At 37.2% G+C, this 23091-nt stretch overlaps 4 protein-coding genes across 4 annotated transcripts; 1 reads left to right on the forward strand and 3 right to left on the reverse strand.

The window, feature by feature from the left end:
- Window positions 1-760: 760 nt before the first annotated feature.
- Window positions 761-5407, forward strand: Tsp_03774 (calpain clp-1). Its single transcript, XM_003374530.1, has 13 exons — window positions 761-1004; window positions 1937-2026; window positions 2186-2266; window positions 2325-2450; window positions 2505-2567; window positions 2628-3070; window positions 3319-3641; window positions 3702-3870; window positions 3934-4014; window positions 4141-4310; window positions 4389-4573; window positions 4955-5118; window positions 5183-5407. The coding sequence occupies exons 1-13, from the start codon at window positions 761-763 to the stop codon at window positions 5405-5407; spliced, it is 2364 nt and encodes a 787-aa protein (XP_003374578.1).
- A 416-nt stretch (window positions 5408-5823) lies between these two features.
- On the reverse strand, window positions 5824-7377 carry Tsp_03775 (N-glycosylase/DNA lyase). Its single transcript, XM_003374531.1, has 5 exons — window positions 7298-7377; window positions 7089-7186; window positions 6220-7012; window positions 5983-6076; window positions 5824-5907 (listed from the first exon to the last, which is right to left on the reverse strand). Exons 1-5 carry the CDS (start codon window positions 7375-7377, stop codon window positions 5824-5826), a joined length of 1149 nt encoding a protein of 382 aa, XP_003374579.1.
- Window positions 7378-7980: 603 nt separating this feature from the next.
- On the reverse strand, window positions 7981-18184 carry Tsp_03776 (putative spectrin repeat-containing domain protein). Its single transcript, XM_003374532.1, has 32 exons — window positions 18098-18184; window positions 17845-18033; window positions 17337-17462; window positions 17029-17253; window positions 16937-16969; window positions 16569-16805; window positions 16355-16499; window positions 16209-16324; window positions 16050-16151; window positions 15683-15820; window positions 15137-15304; window positions 14897-15052; window positions 14203-14785; window positions 14011-14133; window positions 13736-13953; window positions 13559-13651; window positions 13357-13488; window positions 12988-13248; window positions 12718-12909; window positions 12554-12645; window positions 12321-12465; window positions 12070-12251; window positions 11464-12006; window positions 10747-11394; window positions 10577-10675; window positions 9305-10523; window positions 9045-9212; window positions 8880-8974; window positions 8628-8796; window positions 8443-8576; window positions 8174-8321; window positions 7981-8109 (listed from the first exon to the last, which is right to left on the reverse strand). The coding sequence occupies exons 1-32, from the start codon at window positions 18182-18184 to the stop codon at window positions 7981-7983; spliced, it is 7095 nt and encodes a 2364-aa protein (XP_003374580.1).
- A 2108-nt stretch (window positions 18185-20292) lies between these two features.
- On the reverse strand, window positions 20293-22195 carry Tsp_03777 (phosphatidylinositol N-acetylglucosaminyltransferase subunit C). Its single transcript, XM_003374533.1, has 8 exons — window positions 22179-22195; window positions 21686-21840; window positions 21238-21368; window positions 21144-21183; window positions 20851-21019; window positions 20640-20787; window positions 20399-20565; window positions 20293-20332 (listed from the first exon to the last, which is right to left on the reverse strand). Exons 1-8 carry the CDS (start codon window positions 22193-22195, stop codon window positions 20293-20295), a joined length of 867 nt encoding a protein of 288 aa, XP_003374581.1.
- Between the last annotated feature and the right edge of the window lie 896 nt (window positions 22196-23091).

Raw genomic sequence — 23091 nt, forward strand, 5'->3', positions numbered from 1 at the left:
CAGTACTGTATGATTGTCACGTTCATCAAATATCCAAATGAACTAGATAAATTTCTTTTTTTACAAATTAAGAAAAGGAGAAACTGATTTTTTTTAAAATAATAAGTATTATTGCTTAATAAACAAAGTTACAATGAGTATAAAATGAACAGTAAGCAATTTCATTCATAGCGATGTTTATGAGAATTTGAATTATTAGCCGTAAATAAATTGTCACAATTTAATTGTTCGGTGAAAAGAAAAACCAAATCCACGAATGTATAAGTATTTTTTGAACATAAATTATTTTCCAAGTATACTTGAAAATTTTTTCTTGCCTGCTTTTTTTTCATGAATCATTCATGTTCCAAGCAGCTGGCCAGATGTGAGTTGGCAAATGACGTTCATATATGCCTGCTAATAGCTGCAAATTGAGGTCGAGAAAATTTGCTTGGATTGACATTGGGAATTTTTTCATCTAATTCAGCAAAAATTGGCATGAATTATTGTTTGTTAGTGACAGTAAAACTATTCAACTTACCGGTTTGTCAAGTTTATTTTGACAATGCGTTGATTCTGTGCTACTGTTTCGCTTGCTGCACTGCGCAAAACAGAAAAACGCTTTCAGCGTTGCTGTTGTTGCTTTCGTTTCAGCAATGCTAATTGTTACTTTAAATCGCGTTGTTATTTCTGCATTAGATTGTATTTGATTTTTTAATTTTCGATGACATTCGTTTGGTATTTGAAGTATTATCATTTTTTTTGTTTTCAGATTGAAAAAATGGCCTATTACGATGGTAGAGGTTATGGCGATGATCACGATTATCGTTATGCGGATGAATATGATGATGAAGAAGAATCCGAAGAATGCCAACAAGTGATTGTGTCGCCGGATGAGTTCGGCGGTCTTATTGGCAACATTGCATCGAATATCATGAAGGGTGGCGATGCAGGAGGTGTGCTCGGGGGTCTAGCTGGCCAACTGATCGGTGGCAAAGGTCGATCCCATGGTGGAGGTTATTCAGGTAAGTTTGGCTTCTGAGTTGTTGTTATTGTTGAAAAAATAACTAACTTACACCCTAGTATTGTTCGCTTAAGTTGTGTAGATTAGCATTCTTGACCTTCTGCACTGCGTCAGCAAAAGTTTGCATTTGAACAGCAGCAGCAACAATAGGAAGAGATTAATTTGAAATGCAATCGATAAAGTCTGGCATAAACGGGCAGTTTTATTTTGCAAACTTTAGCTCATTATCATATTTTTATTATATGAATTGTTTTCCGATTATTTTATTATTCTCGATTTTAAATAGTCAGTGCAAATTAATAAAAATATACGTGTAATATTGATAGAATAGTTTCAATTTTGTGTGCAGCAGTTGTTGTTCATCAGTATCCATCAAATAATAATAATATCAATGAGGCATACTTGACAAAGCATTTTGTCAATATGTGAATTAAAAAATTGTTATTGTTACGGTTATTTTTGCTTTTTTATTGAATATTTGTCTTTCGATAAATAAAGTAAACATTGAAGTAGATTATAAAATTGAACCACTGATCGACAGTAGCAACTTTTAATGATCAGTCAATCAGGGCCGTGACGGAACGGATGTCATTTTATGTAAATTGACATTTTTTCCAACTTTGAACATTAATCATCATTTTCTATTTCATGGAAATTTCAATTACATCGCATCATCGATTAGATTGTTGAACTGCATAATTGAATGCAGATTCATGGTTTGCTACAAAATTATTTGAATAGAAATAAAATTGCTTTTTTTCAAGTACATCTTGCAGTGAAATAGCTGTAATTAACGTGGCTGAGATGAATAAAATGAAAATAATTACTTTTATTTTCATTACTTGATTTGTTCAGAGTTATTTCATTTTAATAAATTTCTATTGTTTTGTGTTTTTCTGTTTTTTTAATGTTGTTGTTTTTCTTATCTTTTAGGTGGTGACTCTTACGATAGAGGCGGTGGTGATGGAGGAGGTGGCCACGGCAGTGGATTTGACCATGTTATCAGTGGTTTAAAGAAGAAGGGTTTGCCAGTTTATGATATCATTGTCGTTGTATTCATTTGAATGTCGTTTTAGATATTGGTAATGCGATCGGTGGATTGTTCAGCGGTGGAAAGGGAAAGGGTAGATTCGTTTTAATGAATACAGTATGAAATGGGCATGTGAAATAATTGAATTTCAGACATTGGCAACATTCTTGGTGGTCTCTTGGGCAGGAAGAAGGACAAACATGGCAGTGGAAGCTCGGGTGGAGGAGGATCAAGTGAGTAATTTTGCGTTCGTCGAGCTTTTAATTAACAACTTTCATTTTATTAATTTAGGTTACGATGGTGGATCTGGCGATTATCACGGAGGAGATGGTGGACACGGTGGTGGTTATAGTGGTGGAGGCGGAGATCAAATTTCTGGCCTCATTGGAAACTTGATTAGTGGTAAAAAGGGAAAAGGTATACGTTATAGCAGCGACATTACAACTTGTTTCCAACTGTAGAATATTTCAGCTATTAGTGGCGTAATTGGAAGTATTCTTGGTGGACATGGTGGACCTGGTCATCGTGGTGAAGGTGACGAAACATTTATATCAATGGAATTGTATTATTAAATAGTACTATTTTATAACGTAGGAGCGAACATACCAGTCGATCAGCTGAAGGGCGGTTTAATCGAGACAGTAAGCCATTTTATCGGTCTCGGCGCACATCGATTTTTTGGCATCGATCCTGAAACTGGACGAATTTTGGGCGCAATTGCTGGAAATTTGATTTTCGGCTTAGGTGGCAAAGACAATGTTCTTGGTCAGATTGGAAAAATTATTTTGGATAACATCATCTCGGGCAAATTTAAACGCAAAGTCGAACCTTTCATACCGAGAGATCCGACTCCAGTGCCAAGGCCCGTTGTTCCTGGTCCAGGACCTCCGCCGGGTTTGGCGCAGGATTTCTATGCGTTGCGTGACGAATGTTTGCAAAATAAAACTCTCTTTGAAGATTCACAGTTTCCAGCTTCAATGTCATCGTTGTTTTTCAGCAGACGTTCGTTCGAAAATGTGGAATGGATGCGCCCAGGGGTGAGTAGAGTACTTTACCCAAATATTTATAATTTATGCATTCTGAGAAAAACTACCTATATATATATATATACTGTATGTATAAATTAAGAAAACTAGTTATTGTTAAAGTTGTTTTGTTTGTTCTATTTTGATATTTGTGTAAAAGTATGAAATTGCCCTGAAGAAAAAAAGCCAGTATTTTATGTGAAGAATTTTCTGCGTGTAAAGATGTTATTATTATTATTATTATTAATATTCTTTTCTAGGAGTTTTGTCAAGAGCCACAACTGTTCGTTGAAGGACACAGCCGTTTCGATGTGATCCAAGGCGAGCTGGGAGATTGTTGGCTTTTGGCGGCCGCGGCTGCGCTCACTATGCGTGATGAACTCTTCTACAGAGTCGTTCCACCTGATCAAAGTTTTACAGAAAATTATGCTGGAATATTCCATTTTCAATTCTGGCGTTACGACAAATGGATAGATGTGGTCATTGATGATCGTTTGCCTGTACGCAATGGTAAACTGTTGTACATGCATTCACAGTCGAATCAAGAATTTTGGAGCGCGTTGTTAGAAAAAGCTTACGCCAAGTAGAAGTTTTGGTTTTGTTTAATTTTTGTAAAAATTCAAACATTATTTGAATTTTTCAGGCTTCATGGTAGTTATGAAGCGTTGAAAGGCGGCACAACTTCGGAAGCGTTGGAAGATTTCACTGGCGGTTTGACAGAATTGATCGATCTGCACGACCCACCACGTAATATAATGGCCATGGTGTTCAAAGCCTTCGAATTGGGATCTTTGATGGGCTGTTCTATTGATGTAAGCAAGACACATGTATTTATGGAATTTCCAAACAGTTAATTATTTTGTTCTAATGTACAGGCTGATCCAAACATTTGGGAAGCTAGATTGCCCAATGGACTAGTGAAAGGTCACGCATACAGTATTACCGGAGTGAAAATGGTGAGCAAGTTTTATTTTTATCATTTGTTTTGCCTTGCTATATGTTTCAATTCTAAACTACACTGCATTTTAGAATAGAAATTTTGCAATCTGTGATTGATAGATAAAAATTTTCTTTTTTTGCAGTTAGATACTAATTATGGAGAAAAGGTGGCATTGGTACGTATGCGAAATCCGTGGGGTAGTGCACAGGAGTGGAATGGCGCTTGGAGTGACCAGTCCAGTGAATGGCGATCAGTTCCAGACTCTGTGAAGCAAGAGATTGAACTACGCGTTGCGCACGATGGTGAATTTTGGTTCGTCTTTTTATTTCTTACTGAATTTATTTCATCTGTAATAACATTATTTTTGGGTTTCAATTTGCTCTTTTGCAGGATGTGTTTTGACGACTTCTTGCGAAATTTCGAAAAATTGGAAATATGCAATCTTGGACCCGAAGTGATGGCTGAAATTGCAGAAATGACAGGTCATGTTTCTCATGGGGAAAAATGGAATACCAGTGTTCATCACGGCGCATGGCTACAAGGACAGTCGGCTGGTGGTTGCAAAAATTTCCCAAGTATGTGCTTTTCTTTTTAAAATAGAACAGATAAACCCAGATATGTATGAACAGTTTTAACCTGGTTCTTCTAATCGAATTTGCCGAAGGAATGGCATTTTTCCCCGAATTTAATTCGTTACTGTAGCTAGCGGTTAAGTAGATTTTACTTCGAGTAGTGTACTACTATTACAGTACAGTACTGTACTGTACTGTACAGGAATGGAATGGAGGAGGATAAATACAATAGATGTGTTTGAACCGAACCGCTTCAGTTACAATGAACAAGCAAACAAACAAAACTTAGTCAGTTAGTTGTATGTAGTGTGCGGTTGTTTGAGTTAAAAGTTTGACTGAAATGAACTTTGGTGTATATTAAAATTTGATGCATTATAAATATAGAAACTTTTGCCATGAATCCGCAGTATGGAATTTCTCTCACCGACGCGGATCCAAATGATCAGGACGATTTGTGCACTTGTGTGTTTGGCGTGTTGCAGAAATACAGAAGAGAATTGCGTTGCAAAGGGGTGGATGTGCTGCCAATTGGATTTGCTGTTTTTGAAGTATGCTGAGAGGTTTTTCCTCTGTTTGCTTTCTTGGAAATAATTTAAACTTTTCACATTTCAGGCTGACAGTAATGATTCCCCGTTGAACTGGAGTCAATTGGCAAATATGAAATCTTGCGCACGAAGTCCAGTGTTTATCAATGTGAGAGAAGTGTGCGGTCGATTTCGTCTTCCGCCTGGAAATTACGTGCTAATACCGAGCACATATCAGCCGAACGAAGAAGGCGAATTCATGGTGCGCATCTTCACCACCGGCTTACTTGAATCACAACCGTTGCAAGGATGACGATGATGATGAACGTATACTGGATTTCAGTCCAATAATAATAGTCCAGTCGATTCTGCTTCTAGATGAATGGAATGAATTTTATACTAAAAGAACTATAATAATAATAATAATACGCTTTGCCAAGTAATTAATTATGTGAACTTCATTTGTTTGATTGACAGACGACGCAGCTAGATAGCTTTTCTCGTGGGTGTGGTTGCAGTCATTTTTTTCAAAAATCTTTTCTGATTTTCATCTATAACGATGATCAATTTTTCAGATGAATTTTTTCACTGCTTTTTTAGTTTTTGCTGTACTACTGCTACTGCTACTGTTATATATTAAAGTAGCAGCGTGTGCGGATTCTTCTTCGACAGCGTAGAGCCACTAACCCCACCAATCAATCAATTGTGATAATTCGAGTAGAGCTGAACTTAAATTGAATGCACTTTGTGTTTTTTTGACGGCATAGTTCTTCTTCTTGTTCTCCAGTGATTAGTGGTAAATTCGAAATTTGACTATACATTTCTTTGCAATTTATTCAAGTAAAAATGTATTTTCAAATACTCTCTTTCTCTCACCAAAGAACAAACCTTATCCATTTTTTTCGTCTGCGATGCATACGAATAAAAAACTGTACAATAAATAAAGCAAGAATAGAAGAGCAAGAATAAATAAAGATTGAAGCTAAAAAAGAAAAAAATTTTCAAGATAAATATTAAATGTATACATACCATACATGCAATGGCATCAATCAATTAATCAATAATAATGATAATAATAGATCAATGAGAATCTTTTTTCTTGGTTACTACATCGCAGAATAAAACTGTCTGTGCCCAGCCAGCATATTTACCAAATCTCTTGCGGTAGAAATCACCTGAATAGCAATAAACTGTTCATGCACTGATTGATGATACACTAATGTGTACAAATGCATACCACTACTACTACTACTACTACTACTACTGCTACTACATATCATACCAATTTGCTTGTAAAGAGCTGGAGTCAGGTGTTGCCGATCATCCAAGTTGGTCAAATAATGATCACGGGTAAGTCGCCAAACGTGAGTGTCCACTGGCACAGCGTCAGTTTTGTCCAGCGCCATCAAGCAGACACAGTCTGCCACTTTCTGTCCAACACCGGGCAGACGTTGCAACTGACCACTGGCCACCTCGTAACTGCAATGACGCAACGACTGCAGCCAGTCACGCCCGCGGTCTTGAACAATACGACTCGCTTCCACGACAAAACGTGCCCTGTAGCCGAAACCCAACCTGCGCAGGGAGCCTTCGGCATGCATGGCCGACAGCGCTTCGGCAGTGGGAAAATCGTAATAGCTGTGTCGACCGACGACGATTCGTTCGCCGAAACGTTCGCACAGTCGATTAATCATGGAAGTAATCCGCGGGATGTTGTTGTTGGACGAACAAATGAACGCAATCAAACATTCAAACGGATCCTGACGCAACACACGCACGCCCGGATGACGTCGATGCGCTTCGGCGAATCTCGGGTCCAGTGCAGACCAGTGGCTGTGCATGTCCGCTATTGGCGTGCCCAGTTGGAAATAATCTCGCAAACAGTCCTTTTTCCCAATTTGGCAACGTGAAAACCGACCTACAGAAAAAAAATAACGAAGACCCACAAACAAATATGCCAAGCAGGCAGACATTGATGAAATCAAAGCACAAACCGATGCGTTGCAGCCAAATACAACCGTCGCCACGTCTCACACGCAAAACTTGGTGATGCACAACACCTGTCCATATACCGTCTTTATCGACTGTCCATCTGAATGGAAAATGTTAATTAATAAATATGCTTGTTTTGCTGCAAGAACTGAAATTCGATTATTACAAAAGTATCTTCCAAATTTATGCATATGCATATCACAGAATTTACCTGAAACTCTGACCAGAGTTTAAGCTGATCAAATTCACTTCTTGAATTGAACATTTAATTTTCACCCATGTACAGTCCATCAGTGGTAGAAAACTTAAAAAAAACAACAACGTATTATTCATTATGTACAAACTGAACACAAGCTTCGTTAACTAGTAAGAAATTGGTTCAACGCACAAACGAGAAACAGCGTCACACAACGCAACCGCAGCTGTGTGCCTCGGTGCCAGGAAACTGAGGCTTTATAAATAATATTAGACAAACATGTATATATATATAGATGTACAAAGAGACGAAAAAAGAAAATTTATCATATAATTTTATTGATTGGAGAAAGTGAAATTTTCAACTGCGACTAGGGAATCAAACAATCACGATGTTCACACTCGAAGCCTGAAAATAATGAACTGAGTAAAAAGCACTGCTGGAAAAGAGAATAAAGCACTTTCATATCAATGACTAACTCTACTACATTGGGCAAAATGTGAAAAAAAAACGAAACAGGAGTACGCTGAAAATCATTCCAATAACTGATGATATTCAAAATGATAATAATCATGAATATAGATAGAAGATAGCTGTAAATTGAACATTTAAAACTAGATGAACATCATTAAAACAAATTAGCACAGCAAAATCATCAAAAGAGACACAAAAAGAACACTTCTCTCTGGTTGATTCGTTCAGCTTAAGAATAAAGAATGAACAAATTGTTCGTAATCTAGAGCTCCAGGAACCGAACGTCCAGAAAGCGGTTCCACATAACCTTTCATTCGTTGGATGCAATACTCGGCCTGTTCAATGGATAAATTCTAAACAGAATTTCAAATAAAATGAAATAAATTGCAGAAAGAGAAAGTAAAAAAATTGACTCACAGCATATAACTCTTCAGAAGTAACGTATGGTCTATAATCTTTGGACAATGCCCTGAACGCAGATTCAATTTCTTCGCTAGTCTGAATGTTCTCCGTCTCACGGCTAATCATAAACGCCATATATTCTTGAAGTGTCACGTATCCGTCCCTGGAGACAATTTTATTAGATGCGAATCAAAATTCACCAACCACGTCATCACGCGCGGACGGACATTAGCAAACAAGATGATGATGGTGGTGGATGAATAATAGCAATAAGTTTTTTTTACCTATTCGGATCGACGACGTCCAAAATGCGTTGAAATTCTGGATCCGGCTGGCCTTCTTCGAGAACTGGCAAATCATATCCCAAAGCACGAAGGCAAGATTTGAATTGCTGGTGATCCAAACGACCAGTTTTTTCCTATTTTAAGCAAAATTATATAAATAATTGGTAAAGTTTCCCCGCTTTTACCTTGTCAAAATGCTTGAACATCATTGAAAATTCACGAAGAGCTTCTTCTGAAACACCAGATTGATTTCGAGCTTGTATCTGCTGTTCCAAATTGTGCTGCATACGCATCGCCAATTGGTCAAGTTGGTCCCAGGCTTGTGCCAAACCCACTGTAGAATGTTCAGTGTAGCTGAAGACAAATTATACAACAAATTAATTATAAAAGTGAATTGAATCAATCAATCAATCGATCGATCAATGTTCGCCCATTACCGATTATCCAAAATCAAATGTTCTTCCAACAAAGCGCCCAATTCTTCAATCTCTTTCAAATGACCACGCTGAGCTCTCACTTCGACCGCTTTTCTCTGAAATATTAATTATATACATATATTATACAAAGTGGAATTTTCGTCCAAATCAAAAAATTGTTCTCACTTTCAAAATGTCCAACTGCTCTTCCAAAGTGCCCGTCGTTTCCATCATCTGGGTACGAGTGTCGGTCAGCCAAGCGTGGAATGTGTTCGCTTGTTTGGCAAATTCGCGTCGAAGCCGGTCATTTTCCTCTTGACGACGATGCTCTTTGATCAATTCCGCTTCACGTTCCTGAACAGAATAGCCCAATTGCAAGCAGTTCAAAAACGAGCTTCCCCCCCCCTCCTTCCCCACACACACACACAGATAGAACGCACGTATACCTTGATGATTTTTTGCAAATTTTTCCAAGTCTCGTCCAACGCGTCCATTGTGAACCAAGTATATGGATTGGGACCGACGTTGAAAGATTTGATTCGAGCATCCAAATCTTGCAATTGGTGGTAGTCGTTTTCGGCCGAACCCAACGACGCGTGGAATGCCTTGTGGGCATCTCTCAACGCTTTGATCTCGTCCAACGAATTGCACCGCACCGGATCGGTCAGATCTTCTTCGGCATTTTCGAACCAACTGTTGAAAGCGGAAGCTTTTTTCGCAAAAGCCAAATACAATTCTTCAATTTGGCGAAATTGATCTTGGGTTTGGAGCAATTTTTGCCGACGGCCAGCCGAATTGTTCAACAATCTCTGCCAGCGACCGATGACGTCGGCGTGACGGTCCAATATCGCCCGACTCTGCCTGTGCTGGGCAGCGGTGAGCTGGTCTTTAAGTTCAGTGATGCGCTGGATCCCTTCGTGCTCGAAAGCGTTCAAGCCGGCGTCGAACGCCTCCTGCTTGGTCAAAAGCATCTGGACGGTGCTCAAATCGCGGCCGTAGTCGTCCGACCGGACCGCCGCCTCTTTTTCCCCAATCCAACTGTCGACCACGTCGCACTTCCAGACGAACAACAAATGGGCGGAATTGTCGAGCAAATTTTGCAACCGACGCGCCGCCAAATCCACCAACGACGCCAGTCGAACCTGCAACTGATGCAAGCGGGCCTGGATCGTCTGGGCGTGGTGGTTGCCGGAGTCGATCAACGCTTGACCGTGTTGCATAATTTCACCGATGCGCTGCCTGTGGACGCCCAAATCCACTTCAAAAGCGCCGTGCTTCTTGATCAAACTTTGAACGGCGGCCATGGTGTCGCCGAAATCTTCGACCGACAATACTTGCTGTTTTTCAGTAATCCAAGCTTCTTCTTCTTCGACTTTACCAATGAACACTTGGAATTCTTCGCTTTCATTCAACTTTTTGACACGCCCAAAAGCGATATCTCTCAAGCCGAGCCAATTTTCACGCAAATTGTCGACCCGGCCACGAATCTCGTCGCCGCCCATCTGACCACTGTTGATCAACTGTTCACCTTTTTCAATGACCGAATCGATATTCGGCTGGTGGCTGATGAATTCGTTTTCCAAACGTTTGTGCTTCTTTTTCAAATTTTGCACGCCGGTCAAATCGCGTCCAAAATCATCCGAACTGACCAGAAGTCTCTTTTCTCTTGAAAAAATTCAAAAAATCAAATCTGAAACACCATCAAAACAAAAACATACTTGATCCAAGATTCTTCGTCGTCAATGTCGCGGAAAAATTGATGCAACGTCAAAGCTTCGTTCAATTTTCGTTTACGCTCTTCGGCCAATTCACTCACGCTGAACAAACAAACAAAACAAGCACAATCAAACAAATAATAATTAATAATTAATAATAATCCATTTATTACCGCTTGTAACGATCGTTGATACTCTTTTGTCGTTCTTCAATTGTCACAGGATCGAATTGGTCATTTTCCAACAAGCTGCTAGCTTCGGTGTTCATGTCGCGCACACGTTCCGCGTGGGCAGCAATGTCCGCTTCGATCAGTTGATGCTTTTTCAGCAAATTCTGCACCGACGCCAAATCTTTGCCAAAATCGTCACTGGCTAGCAAAGTTTCAATTTCGCCGAGCCAAAATTCCAAATCCTTGACCGCCGCGATGAAGCTCTGCTGTTTGTTCGCCTCTTTCAGACGGTAACTCTTCTCGGTCGTCTTTTTCACCAACAATTCCCACTGGTCATTCAGCGCGGTCAAACGTTGACTGACCACCGACTCGCTGCCGGCGCATTTGTTCGAATCGATCAAATTCTGCCCAGCGTACATGATCGTCTGGATACGGTCCGAATTGGCTCCCAGTTCGGCTTCGAACGCCTGTTGTTTCTGATGTTTGCTTTGTATATTTGTCGGATCACGGTACGATTCTTCCAACGCCACTTGCAATTTTTCGGCAATCCAATTTTCAATTTCATCCGCATCTCGAGAAAATTGTTGCAAAGTTTGCGATTCGCCGAGCTTGCTGCGCTTTTCAATCAAAGCTTGTTTCAACTTGGCCCAACTGAAATTAATTAATTTATCTATTAAACGGTTGTTTCTCAGACAATATGTACAGTTTTTCTTTTCTTACCGATCCAAAACTTGATCCCGTTTACGAATAATGTCCTCTTCGGCGTAGTGACCACGATTGACCAGTTGATTGGCAAAACTTTGCAAAGCTGCAATTTTCTCCTGCTGAGAATTGATCGCCTTGTCGAAATCTTCGTGCTTTTTGATCAACGATTCCACATTGTCCGGCGACACTTGTTCCTGATTCAAAAACGCCTCCCTGCTCGACATCCAATTTTCCGCCTGCTCGCAGTCGCGGTAGAACAGTTGCAATTCCAAGCACTGGTCGAGCTTCATCCGGCGCGCCATCCAAGCTTTTTCCAAATTTTCCCGCGCTTCGGCAATCTTGTGCATCTGCTCGACAACGTCCGCCGACGCGTAGTGGTGCATGCTCAACAGGTCGTTGCCGAATTGGTCGAACTTTTGGAACATGCCAGCCCGCGCGTCCATTTCCGTCCTGTATTCACTGTGCCGTTCCAGCAACGCCTCGGCACCGGTCACATCGTTGGCCAACTCGTCGCTGTTCACCAACACCATCGTATTGTTGTTCCAACGTTGCAAATCTCTGAAACAGCAGACAAAAAAATTTACATAAATAAACAATAAGAACAAGAAAAAAAAATTTCACCTGCAATCGGACAAAAAGCGCTGATAATCGTAAGAATCGAGCAATTTCTCTTTGCGATTGTTCGCCTTGGATGTCAACGCCGACCAACGATCGTTCAGCTGCAATTGCAAATCGTAAATCTGTTCGGCCGCTTCGGGATGCGTCTGACGCAATCGATTCGCAGTTTCGTCCAGTTGGCGAATCTTGAAATTTTAAATTTAATTCTTCTTATTAAAATATTTTTTTTCAATTATGATTTTCTCAAAATTCACCTTGTCACCAAGAGCGGCCAAGTCACGTTCCAAGCCTTCGTGTTTCCTCTGCAAAGCTTGAACTGATCTCAAATCACGTCCGAAATCTTCCGAATCCAACGCGTCATCTTTCTCTTTCATCCAATCTTTCGCCTCATCGACATCCCTGCAACAAAATGGAAAAGTTTCAAAAAACAACGAAAACGCAATCACACATTAATGAATGATAGTAAAAAAAAAGTAAACAAACAAACCTGTGGAAACGTTGAACTTCGTGCGCAGAGCCAAGTTGTTGGGCACGTTGGGTAGTGACTTCTTGAAGCGCTTGCCAGCGTTCGTTCAAATTCTACAAAACAAAAAAAACTCAAATTTCCACTCACAAAGAAATACAGAATCGAATAGAAAAAAAAATGCGCACATCAATCTGATGACGTATTTTCACTGCCGCTTCAGTCTGACCAATAGCGGCCAACGCAGTGGATATTTTATTCATCTCCGCTAAGCGGACTTCGTGCGCTCGCAAATCCGCTTGAAATTCGTCGAATTTCTTTTGCAACACTTCAACTTCTTCCAAATCTTGACCAATTTCGTGACTAGTAGCCAACTGTTCCTGAAAAGAAACAAAATACATTAACATATGCAAATGAATCATACGTGTGCACAAGGGAAAAAACAGGAATATACATACTTTCGAACGGATCCATTCGGCGAGTTCGTTCGCTTCGCGCAACAATTGATACCCTTTGCAAGCTTCTTCGAGCTTTTTGCGACGCTGATTGCCCAAATCGAGCAAATGCTGGTACAAATTTTCAATTTGTGACTGTTTGGCCGCAATGCTGCTCGACTGGAGCAACTGTTGCTGACTTGACGACAAACCAGGCTCCATCTTTTTCAAATAAGCCACCGGTACAAAACCTTGGCGATCGTTCACTTCGACTTTCCACCAATCCTGCAAAAAGAAAAAAAATCCAAACCACAACGTCTCACACCCCTCCTCTATTAATTAATTAATAAAAACAATTTTATTCTCTTTTTTTCCTCTTCTTTTACTGCTTACCTTATTCGATGAATTCAACAAGGTCAAAACGTCGCCCTTTTTCATCGAAACTTCGCGAGGTGATTTTTCGCTGTAGTCGTACAAAGCGACAACGCATTCCCGTCCCAATGAGCCAATAATCGTCGTATCAGTCTGAAAAGTAAACAACAGCGGCAAAAATTAGCATAAAAATTCGTGTTTCATGTTCGTCTCATCTTCATACTTTGCAATGGTTGACTTGTTCGCGAAGATGTTCAATAGTCGAACGAAACGCTTCCAAATCCGACATCAGAGCAGAGTGTTTTTTCAAAAGAGCCTGAAGAAATTTAAGAAAAAAATACCAATTTATTACACATGCAATAATTAATTAATTAATTGATCAATTGATAAAATTTCTCACTTCGGCCGAGTCTTCGTCTTTACCATAGTCGGCACTGCCGACAATTGGCTCCTTTTCGGACATCCAAGATTCGGCTTCGTTGGCGTCGGCCAAATACTGATGCGCCATGTAGGAATCTTCCAAATCTTGGCCGCGTTTGTTCGCTTTTTCTTTCAATAACTGCCAGTTGTCTTGCAACGCGGACAACTTGGCCTTGATCTCCGAAGCCAAGAAATGATCTTACACAAAAAAATAATATTAAAAACAAACGTGGAAAATGTGGAAAAATCAATTACCTTCTTTCATAATTTCCTCACCAGCGTTGACCACTTTGTTAATTTGCACTTCGTGATTGGCAATTTCGGCCATCAAAGCATTGTGCTTTTTGATCAAATTTTGAACACCGATCAAATCTCGACCTGTTGTAAAAAAGCAAAAAAAAAAGAATTAATTTAATTAAATAATCAATTAATTGAACAAAATCAAACCTCGATTAGTCGAGTCGGCAATTTGTTCTTTTTCTCGAATCCACGAAAATTCGTCTTCAATGTCGCGGAAGAGCTGATGACCGCGCAGTGATTCGGCGAGCTTCTCTTTGCGACGGCTCATCGGCTCTTGAAGAGCGTTGTAACGGCCGATCAGCTTCTGCTCTTTGGCGCGTATGTTGCCGATGTCGAAGTGACCGGCCGCTTCGAACTGGGCCGCCTGCTGGCCAACGCCCTCGATCCGCTCCGCGTGGGCGTTGACGTCGCATTCGAGCAGCGCGTGCTTCTTTTGCAAATTTTGCACCGATATCAAATCTTTGCCGTAATCTTCGGACATTAGCTGCGCCTCGACCTCGGCAAGCCACATTTCAATATCTTCCACGTTGCGGTTGAACTGCTGCTGACCGCCGGCCTCTTTCAACTTGGCCCCTTTCTGCTCAGTGGCCACAACCAAATCGCTCCAACTGTTCTGCACTTCGTCCAAGCGCCTGCTCACGTCATCAGCGGCGTAATGGCCACTGCTGACCAGCTCACTTCCACGTTTGTGTATGTCATCCAGACGCGACTTGTTCGCGTGCAATTCTTGCTCAAAATTTGCGTGCTTTTGAATTTTCCCTTGTATATTTGTCGGATCCTTTTAAAAATTACACACATTCGTATATATATTTTTTTTAATGCAAATTTGAAAATATTTTACCAAGTAATTTTCATCTCGAGCAGTTTTCAATTTTTCATTTATCCACGACATCATTTCATCGCAGTCGCGTTCAAATTGTTGAAGTCGATACGCATCTTCGAGCATGGTTCGTCGTCGAGCGGCGCGTTCCAACAGTCCGGCGCGTCGTTGCAAAAGCTATGAACAAACAAAGAAAAATTAATAAACAAAAATTAATTACTTAATTGAATTAAATTTTACCGCTTGACGACGCAAAGCCACATCGTCGGCCGTGTAGTGTTGCCCTTCGATAAGTTTGGTGGCGAATTCGTCGAACGCTTTAATTTTCTCTTCTTGTGCGGCCAACGATTTCTCAAAGTCTTCGTGCTTTTTAATCAACGCCTCAACGCTGTCCAAACTTTCGCCCAAATCTTCATTTGCGAGGAAGGCCTGAATAGAAATCAGAAAATGAAAAAGATAAACCAAAATATGCAAATTTTTCAAATGCCAAATTGAACGCATTTCGTTCGATAAAAATCTACAATTGCAATTTCAATCATTTCTCCACTTCTTGGAATAAATATTCGATAAAAGTTCTTTTTTCTTTTAGAAAAAAAAACAACTACTTTCGGACATGCAAAAAATGTCAGAAACAATACTATCAAACATCCAGCATAAGAAAACTGGTGCTAGCGAAAAGGTTCTTTGAAATTTTTTCCTTCTATTGCGCATTCTGTCAACCTGATTGCATGCAGTGATCGAACAATCAAGCTAATTATATGCGCATCATTGGATGATTATAAATTTCATAATACAGAAACAACATACCTCCTGTTTGGTCATCCACGTTTCAGCTTGATCAGTATCTCGATAGAACAGTTGCAAATCCATGCATTGCTCGTAAAGAATTCTACGCTCTTCCAATAAAGCCAATAACGCTTCTTTATCAGCAGCTAAAGATTTAATCTAAAACATATACAACAAGTAAAGTAAACATTATTTCCATCCAGAATTCTATTCAACTTTCATACTGTAAAAGTAATTCTTGTATACTGGTTCTGCAAAATTATAAATCATATAAAATTCAATTAACATTAACTGAAAATTATCATCACTACATTCATCAGTTCTGTTGCTATTATTTCTTTTTTGAAAAAGTCTTAAACAAATATGTAAAAAATAAAAACAAACGAACTTTTTCTGCTACTTCATTTTTCTGGGGAATATCTTCAGCAAGAAGACGACGCCCTGCTTCTTCAGTAGCTCTGAAACTATCCTCACGAGCATCAATCTCTCCCTAAAGTGCAAAAATGAAAAATAAATAAATAAATAAATAAAATAATGCATCACATACTCGTTGTTCTTGATGCCGTTCAAGCAGTGCTTCAGCACCAGCTACATCTTTCGCCAATTCGTCAGCCATAATCAAAGCTTTCATATCAGCGATCCAAGAGGTGAGATCACGGTAATCTGCAAAAAATCGATGCAACAAAAATGAACGCTCCAAGCCTGCTTTGCGTTCCGCAGCTTTGCGCTTCAACTGTTCCCAATTTTTCAACGCATCCAACTTTTTCGATTCAATTGATTCCACACGGTCCGGATGCAAAGATTTCAATCTTTCGGCTTCAATTGCCAAACTTTGAACCTACATAATACGAAATAAAGCATTAATCACTGCAATGCAATTACCGTATTCCTGTGGATTTTTTCATACCTTCCCATCTAATGCGGCTAAATCTCGTTCTGTGCCTTCGTGTTTCCTTTGCAATGCTTGTACAGTAGTCAAATCGCGTCCAAAGTCATCAACAGACAAGCCTGAATCTTTTTCCAAAATCCAAGCAATTGTTTCATCTATATCGCGATTGAAACGTTGAACTTCATGTGCACCAAACAGACGTTCTTTTCGAGTAACGGATAAATCGTTCAAATGCTTCCATGCTGCTAATAATTCCTGTAAAATAAATAAACAAATAAATAAAGCGATAATTAAATTACTTAATTAATCCTTACGTCTCGTTTGTTTTTAATGATTTCCACATCCGGATGACCCTCGTTAATTAGCTGCTCAGCGCTCAAATTTACCTCAGCAATGCGATACTGCTGATTAGCCAGTTCCTGAAATATTAAAATTTCACATAGCATTTCAAATAAACGTATTTTAACATAAATAATACCTTCAAAAAGTCATCAAATTTCTTCTGTAAAACTTCTACATGTTCCAAATCTTGACCAAATTCTTCTGTTGTTACAAATGCTTCTTTATCCAAAATCCAGTACATTACTTCGTCGCACTGACGAGTGAATAGCAACAATTTCAACGCTTGCTGCAGGCGTATCCCCTTTTCTGCCAATTTCTGCAAAAGCTGTTCCCAAAGTGCATGCAATTCATCCAACCGTTCCTACAATTTCAAAAATTATAATTAAAAGAAAAAACAACCAAATCCGTTTCTGCTGTGGAGCATTGTTAATTTTATAAATTTACCTTTATAGTTGCATGTGCAAAATGGCCATGCATAATCATATCATTTCCAGTTTTATCCAACTGTAAAATGGCATTGCTGTGTGCTTGAACTTCTGCTTCAAAAGCTTGATGCTTTTGAATTTTTGCCTTAAAAAACAACAACAATTAGAAAACACTTCAAACTAATTAATATCGGTAAGAAACATTTCTTTTATTCAGTAGATTACAAATCAATGCAATATTATTCAAAAAATAAAAATTTCGAAAACATAATGCCACTTAAGGAAAATCTCATATTTCATACTACTAATTTAGTTGAATTAATTAAATTTTTCAGCTACAGCAAAAAATCTTCTATAGCTCATCATTACGTATTTTAAAGACGATTCACAAAAGTGAGTCAGCGTTCGCCTAACAAAATGTAACAAAAAAATGAAAAAAATACAAATCGATGAAATGAATCATACCTCTGCTGCATTTTCAAGGGTATTAGTCAGAGTAAAAATTGCCAATAAAAAAAAATCTATACCTGAAGATTCGTCGGATCTCTGTAGCTTTCTTCCTGAGCTGTCTGCAACTTTTCCAATATCCACAACTGCAGTTCATCAGCATCGCGCTTAAAATATTGAAATTGACGAGCCTCTTCAAGGCGATCGCGTTTGTTTTGCGCCATTTCTTTGAAAGCTCTGTAATGGCCCAATACTTCGGAACGCCTTTGCTGAAAATGTGATTCAATGTTGAATGAATAAATTGAAAAAAACAACTAAAGTAATATGCCAAACTTGGATATCAGATGCCGTTTCGAGAATTTTAATCTCTTGTGGAGGTGGAACTTCCAAAACTGGTTCTGGAGGAGTGTGATCGTCCATTTTGAACACAGATGAATGTATCTAAATGAACAATTTATATACAATTAACTTTCAAAATTTGTCATCATTATTTGTGATGAAAATTATTATTTTCAAGCGATTTCAATATCCACCGAATATCTAGAATTCCTATGGGTCAGTGGAGTTAACGGGTCATTTTCCTTTCACCAAGGACAAATAAAATGACAGCTCGCAAACTAGCTAGCAAAACAACAGCAGCAACAACTGTTTGTTGAAAACGGACGCTGTCCAAATCAGAGACAAACTAGTTTCAGCTGAACAAAACGAAAGTAAAAGAAGAAGAAGAAGAAGAACTATTTCTCACGTTGAAACCAATCATGTCAACTAGTCAACAACCAAATATTTATCATTTGTGTACTTCGAAATGTAAAAGCACATGGCAAACGTTGGTCAGCTCGTTTGATACGATAAAGCCAAACGAAGGATGGCGCTCAGTGTTAGCAACACACGTTCAAAGCTTAATCGATTCGCGCTGACTAGAAGGAAACGAGCAAACGCGAGAGATCGATCATGAAAAATATGTGATGGCCACAGCTGGCTAAACAGCCGACGCCGAATATTCTCTCACACATGCTAATGATCTCAAAAAGATATGAAACGTAGATAAAACTTAACCAACTCTACATCACAAATAAAAAGTAATAAGCAAATCGATTTCAATGACAAATTACTACAAATAAAAAATCAAAGATAAATTGCTTCATTCAAAAAATTTAAATAAATGAAAATTTAACAGTAACAAAGAAATAACTTTTAGTAAAAAAAATGACAGATATTTATACCACTGATTCGATAAAAGAGAGAAGTGTGATGAAAACTAAGGCAAGGTCATTCAGCGGACCAATATAACCGCGACGCAAACAACTTCACTGTCAACAGTGATTAATGTAGGCAATGAAAAAAGAACACGGACACGCAGATACTTCTGAGTTTACGTGAAAGTGAACTTGCTTCAGCAAAAAATAATGTGAGCACCGTAATTCACAATCGCACCGCAAAAACGAAATACCGACTATGATACTAACCAATGAAACAGTAACCTACAAAATCAAAATTGATGCGCAGGCTTAAAATTCATATCACAATAAATTAATAAATAGAAACAGAAAAGAATGAAAACATAATAATTAAATAAAAATTATATTAAAAAAAATTAAATTACAAATATTGAACAACTTAGAAAACTCGAAATCTACCGTAATCAGAAGCAATATTTTTGAATTTCTGACTAATACACTGCCAGATGTAATTTATCATAAAAAAAGATTTTTGCATAATAATTAAAATTTTTTTTCTATTTTTCATAAATATAAAAAATGTGCAAAATGCAAGACCAGCATCTTTAGCCAGCCTAACGCATTTTCCCAATAGAAGCTGTTTTCTAAAAATAAGTTGAAAAATTGTTTCCTACCATATATATGCTACATTCGTAAGTCAAAATGTAAGATTTTCAAAGCAGTTTTATCAATAACAGTCAGAAATATTTTGAAATTATCTACAGTAATCTCACAAATTACCGTGACGCGACATACAGGAGCCTGAAAATGCAGAATTCCGAGTTGCTGATTCAAATTTCTTTATTGGTCAATGTTAAATGTAGTTTTTGCTACAGTCATCAGTTTTTTCTACAGTATATATTGAGAAAAACTAAAATGGGCTTAAGCTTACACTTAAAATCTTTAAATATTTTCAAAGTTGTTGCTGATTTGAAAGTAACTAACTTTGAAAGATTAAATTAGGCTTAACTTTAGAGATTTGGACAATTTTTTCATTATTATCAAAGCTAAAAATTAACAGCTTTTTTAGTGTTCTCCAAAATGACTTCACAAAATTGTACAACGATCAATTTTCATGGAAGAAGTTTACTTTTTAATTTTTATAACTTTGATACCATAACGTTACCCGCAAATTTTAATGACAAAATTATCATACATGAAAATGACACAGCACTTCTTTTAAAAGTTGCATACTTCAACAGATAAACAAAGAGATCAATTTTAAAGGTTGAATCGTACATTTCTCGAAGTATCTGGGCAGTTATTTCATTAAAGCTCATGTAATTTGCAACGCTTTGAAAAGCAATGGTTTTAATTAAGTGATGCTTCTTCCCATGCGCCATGCAGAGTTCTAAAAAGTAAAATTAAAACGGAACATTAATGTTACACTAACAACAGAAAATAACATTAATAAAACCTTTTCATGGATTGCATTACTACAAACAATGCTGAACAAATTAAAGTGATGAAAATATGCAAAACCACATATAGCAGTGTCATCACACGAGATAACGGGTACATCGACGCTGTGACACATATGGCAAGACACATGGCCAATGGGACATTAGTTGTAGGATAAATTTCCTGATAAAAATAGAATATTTAGTAAAATATAATAAACAAAAAGCATGTTCAAAAATGGCATGAAAAAAACTTACCAATAATTTTCCCCGAAGTAATGGCCAAACAACAAAAATTACCACTGAACAAGTTAATAAAGTGAAAACTTCATTTCTGCTTGACAAACGAGAAACTAAACAAACAGTGCCAAAGATGCCTGCATTCATTGACAACGCTGAACTAACCCTGAAAAACGAGATCTAGAAAAAGAGATATTCAAATGTTTTTTGAAAAATTATTTCAACTTACATGACAACATCACAACCATAATTGCAAAAAATAATATTCACCAGAAACATAAAAACGCTGGTAGCAACTGTGGAATCTGTGCTAACGGTCGCCGTCAAAGTTTGACACACGGGGCTGAAGCCGTAAGCGTAACCGGCGTAAAGTATAATTGTTTTCAAACTTATAAAGTCTAAAAAATACACCTTCATAAAATATTCTTTAAATTAACAATCAAAAATAAAGCCGAACAAGATTTTAAAAAATCATTTATATTTAAGAATTTTCTTTTTTAATATTATAAATAGCATACTTACTATAGCCAGATGATTTCAAATCATCAGTTTCGTTGAGTAACTTTAAATATAATAAATAGCCAATAAAAAAAGTCAGTAGAGTTATTGCAAATACAGATTCCCAGGCGATCATGCCCATATAACTGTACGTAAATATAATCACAAACAAAATGACCGAACTGATGTGGTGCATAACATAACAAGAACCAAGAACAGCTTCAGTAAATGTCACTTTTTTTAGATTAACTAAAATAAAAAAAAATCATTCTACTTGATGTTTTAATCAATTTTAATTTGAATAAAAACCATTCATAAAACAGAGATCATATTACTGGATGTAAAGTCGACACAAGAATTTTACACTTCTTGTATAGTAAAATAATAAATTGCTCAGTGTAGTTGTCGTCTCATAATACATTAAACAATCTGAATAGCATGTAAAATAAAAACAGTCTCATTTCTAACTAATAAGAAAAAATTAGCATAAACTTTAAGAAAAGAAAAACAAATTATTTCCTGCTCAATTACAAGTTATCTGTTAAACATGGCTAACGAAGGAATACCATTCTTTCGAAGGCTGTTGATGAATTGAGGCCCGGAATAATTATCCGGAAATGGCTGCTTGAGGTAAAGAACTCTTTTCCATTTATTTTCTTTAGTAACATTTTTAAAAATTCCATTGCATGCATTTCTGCGCCTTTTAACAACCATAGACACCCTAAATTAACAAAACTCGTTCTCGAAACAACATTTCTGATGAAATTTTATATTAAAACAATTATGCACTTTAGATATAAATTGTAGGAATAAATATACCTATCTCACCGACCTTTCTAGCCAGTTACAAATCTTCCTAATCACTATTGAACTTCATATATTTAATATAATTCATGTAAAACAAAAATTTTTTATAAAATGATAAGAAAACTTCATCAAGAAACAAATTTCAAATAAACATTTAATGAATCAATTTTATTAACACAAACTACAGTATTTCAAATGATGGTACTGTACATGTTTTTCCAAAGTTATACTATGATAATCATTTCTTTTTACTGTATTTGAGCTTTCATTTTTGAATGGTTATCGTAGCGCAATTCACAAAATTCTTGAGAGCAGTTGAAGTAAGTTCATTAAATTTGAACGTATTGTTCGTAAAATAAGCTCTGCACAGCGTTAATTTAATTGGAATACACATGAATCAGCTCACCATGCAAAAGATATTTAATTTTTGCTAATATATAACTTTATAAGTAAATTTATTGATTGAAATTGTTTTGTAATTCCTAAATTTTATTTATTTATTTAAGTATGTTATTTATGGTATAATTTTATAAATATAAGTATTATTATAAGTTGTTTATAAGTAGTGTTATGGTTTGCATATTTTAGAGATTGCATATTATGTAGAACTATTCTTATGAAGTGTAATCTCTACATTACTGTTACGTTTGTAAATGATTTCCAAATTCTTAAAATTTTTGCACTAGCAGTGATTATAGGTATCTCTGCACTGTAAATGTTAAATTAGAATATCATAAAAATGTAGGGATCATAATTATATATAATTTAGGTGCAATTATAGTAATGGCAAATAGCGTAGATGTTTTAAGATGTGAATTTGCAGTATTTTTATTGAAATATTTATCATTATTGCTTGAAGATTTTCGATTTAATGAATCTTTAAATCATTAGTTATTGCTTTTTGAATTCTAGATTTTTACTTTTATGTTTCTTTCGTCTTTTTCTTTTCTTGAAATGTGACAGTGTTATGCCGAAAAATACTGGTTTCTTTAAACTTAGTGTTTTAATGAAAAATGTTACACGAATGTCATTTATTTATTTGTGTTAGTATATGTTTAGAAATTTTGGAATGTGGACTTATTGATTCTTTGTAAATCTTTCTACGAATTCATAATGATATTGATCTGTTTCATTCGTTGCAGCAGAGTATTTCTATGATATTAAA

Source organism: Trichinella spiralis (genome assembly GCF_000181795.1).
Source record: "Trichinella spiralis strain ISS 195 chromosome Unknown Scfld5, whole genome shotgun sequence".
NCBI classification, from domain to species: domain Eukaryota; kingdom Metazoa; phylum Nematoda; class Enoplea; order Trichinellida; family Trichinellidae; genus Trichinella; species Trichinella spiralis.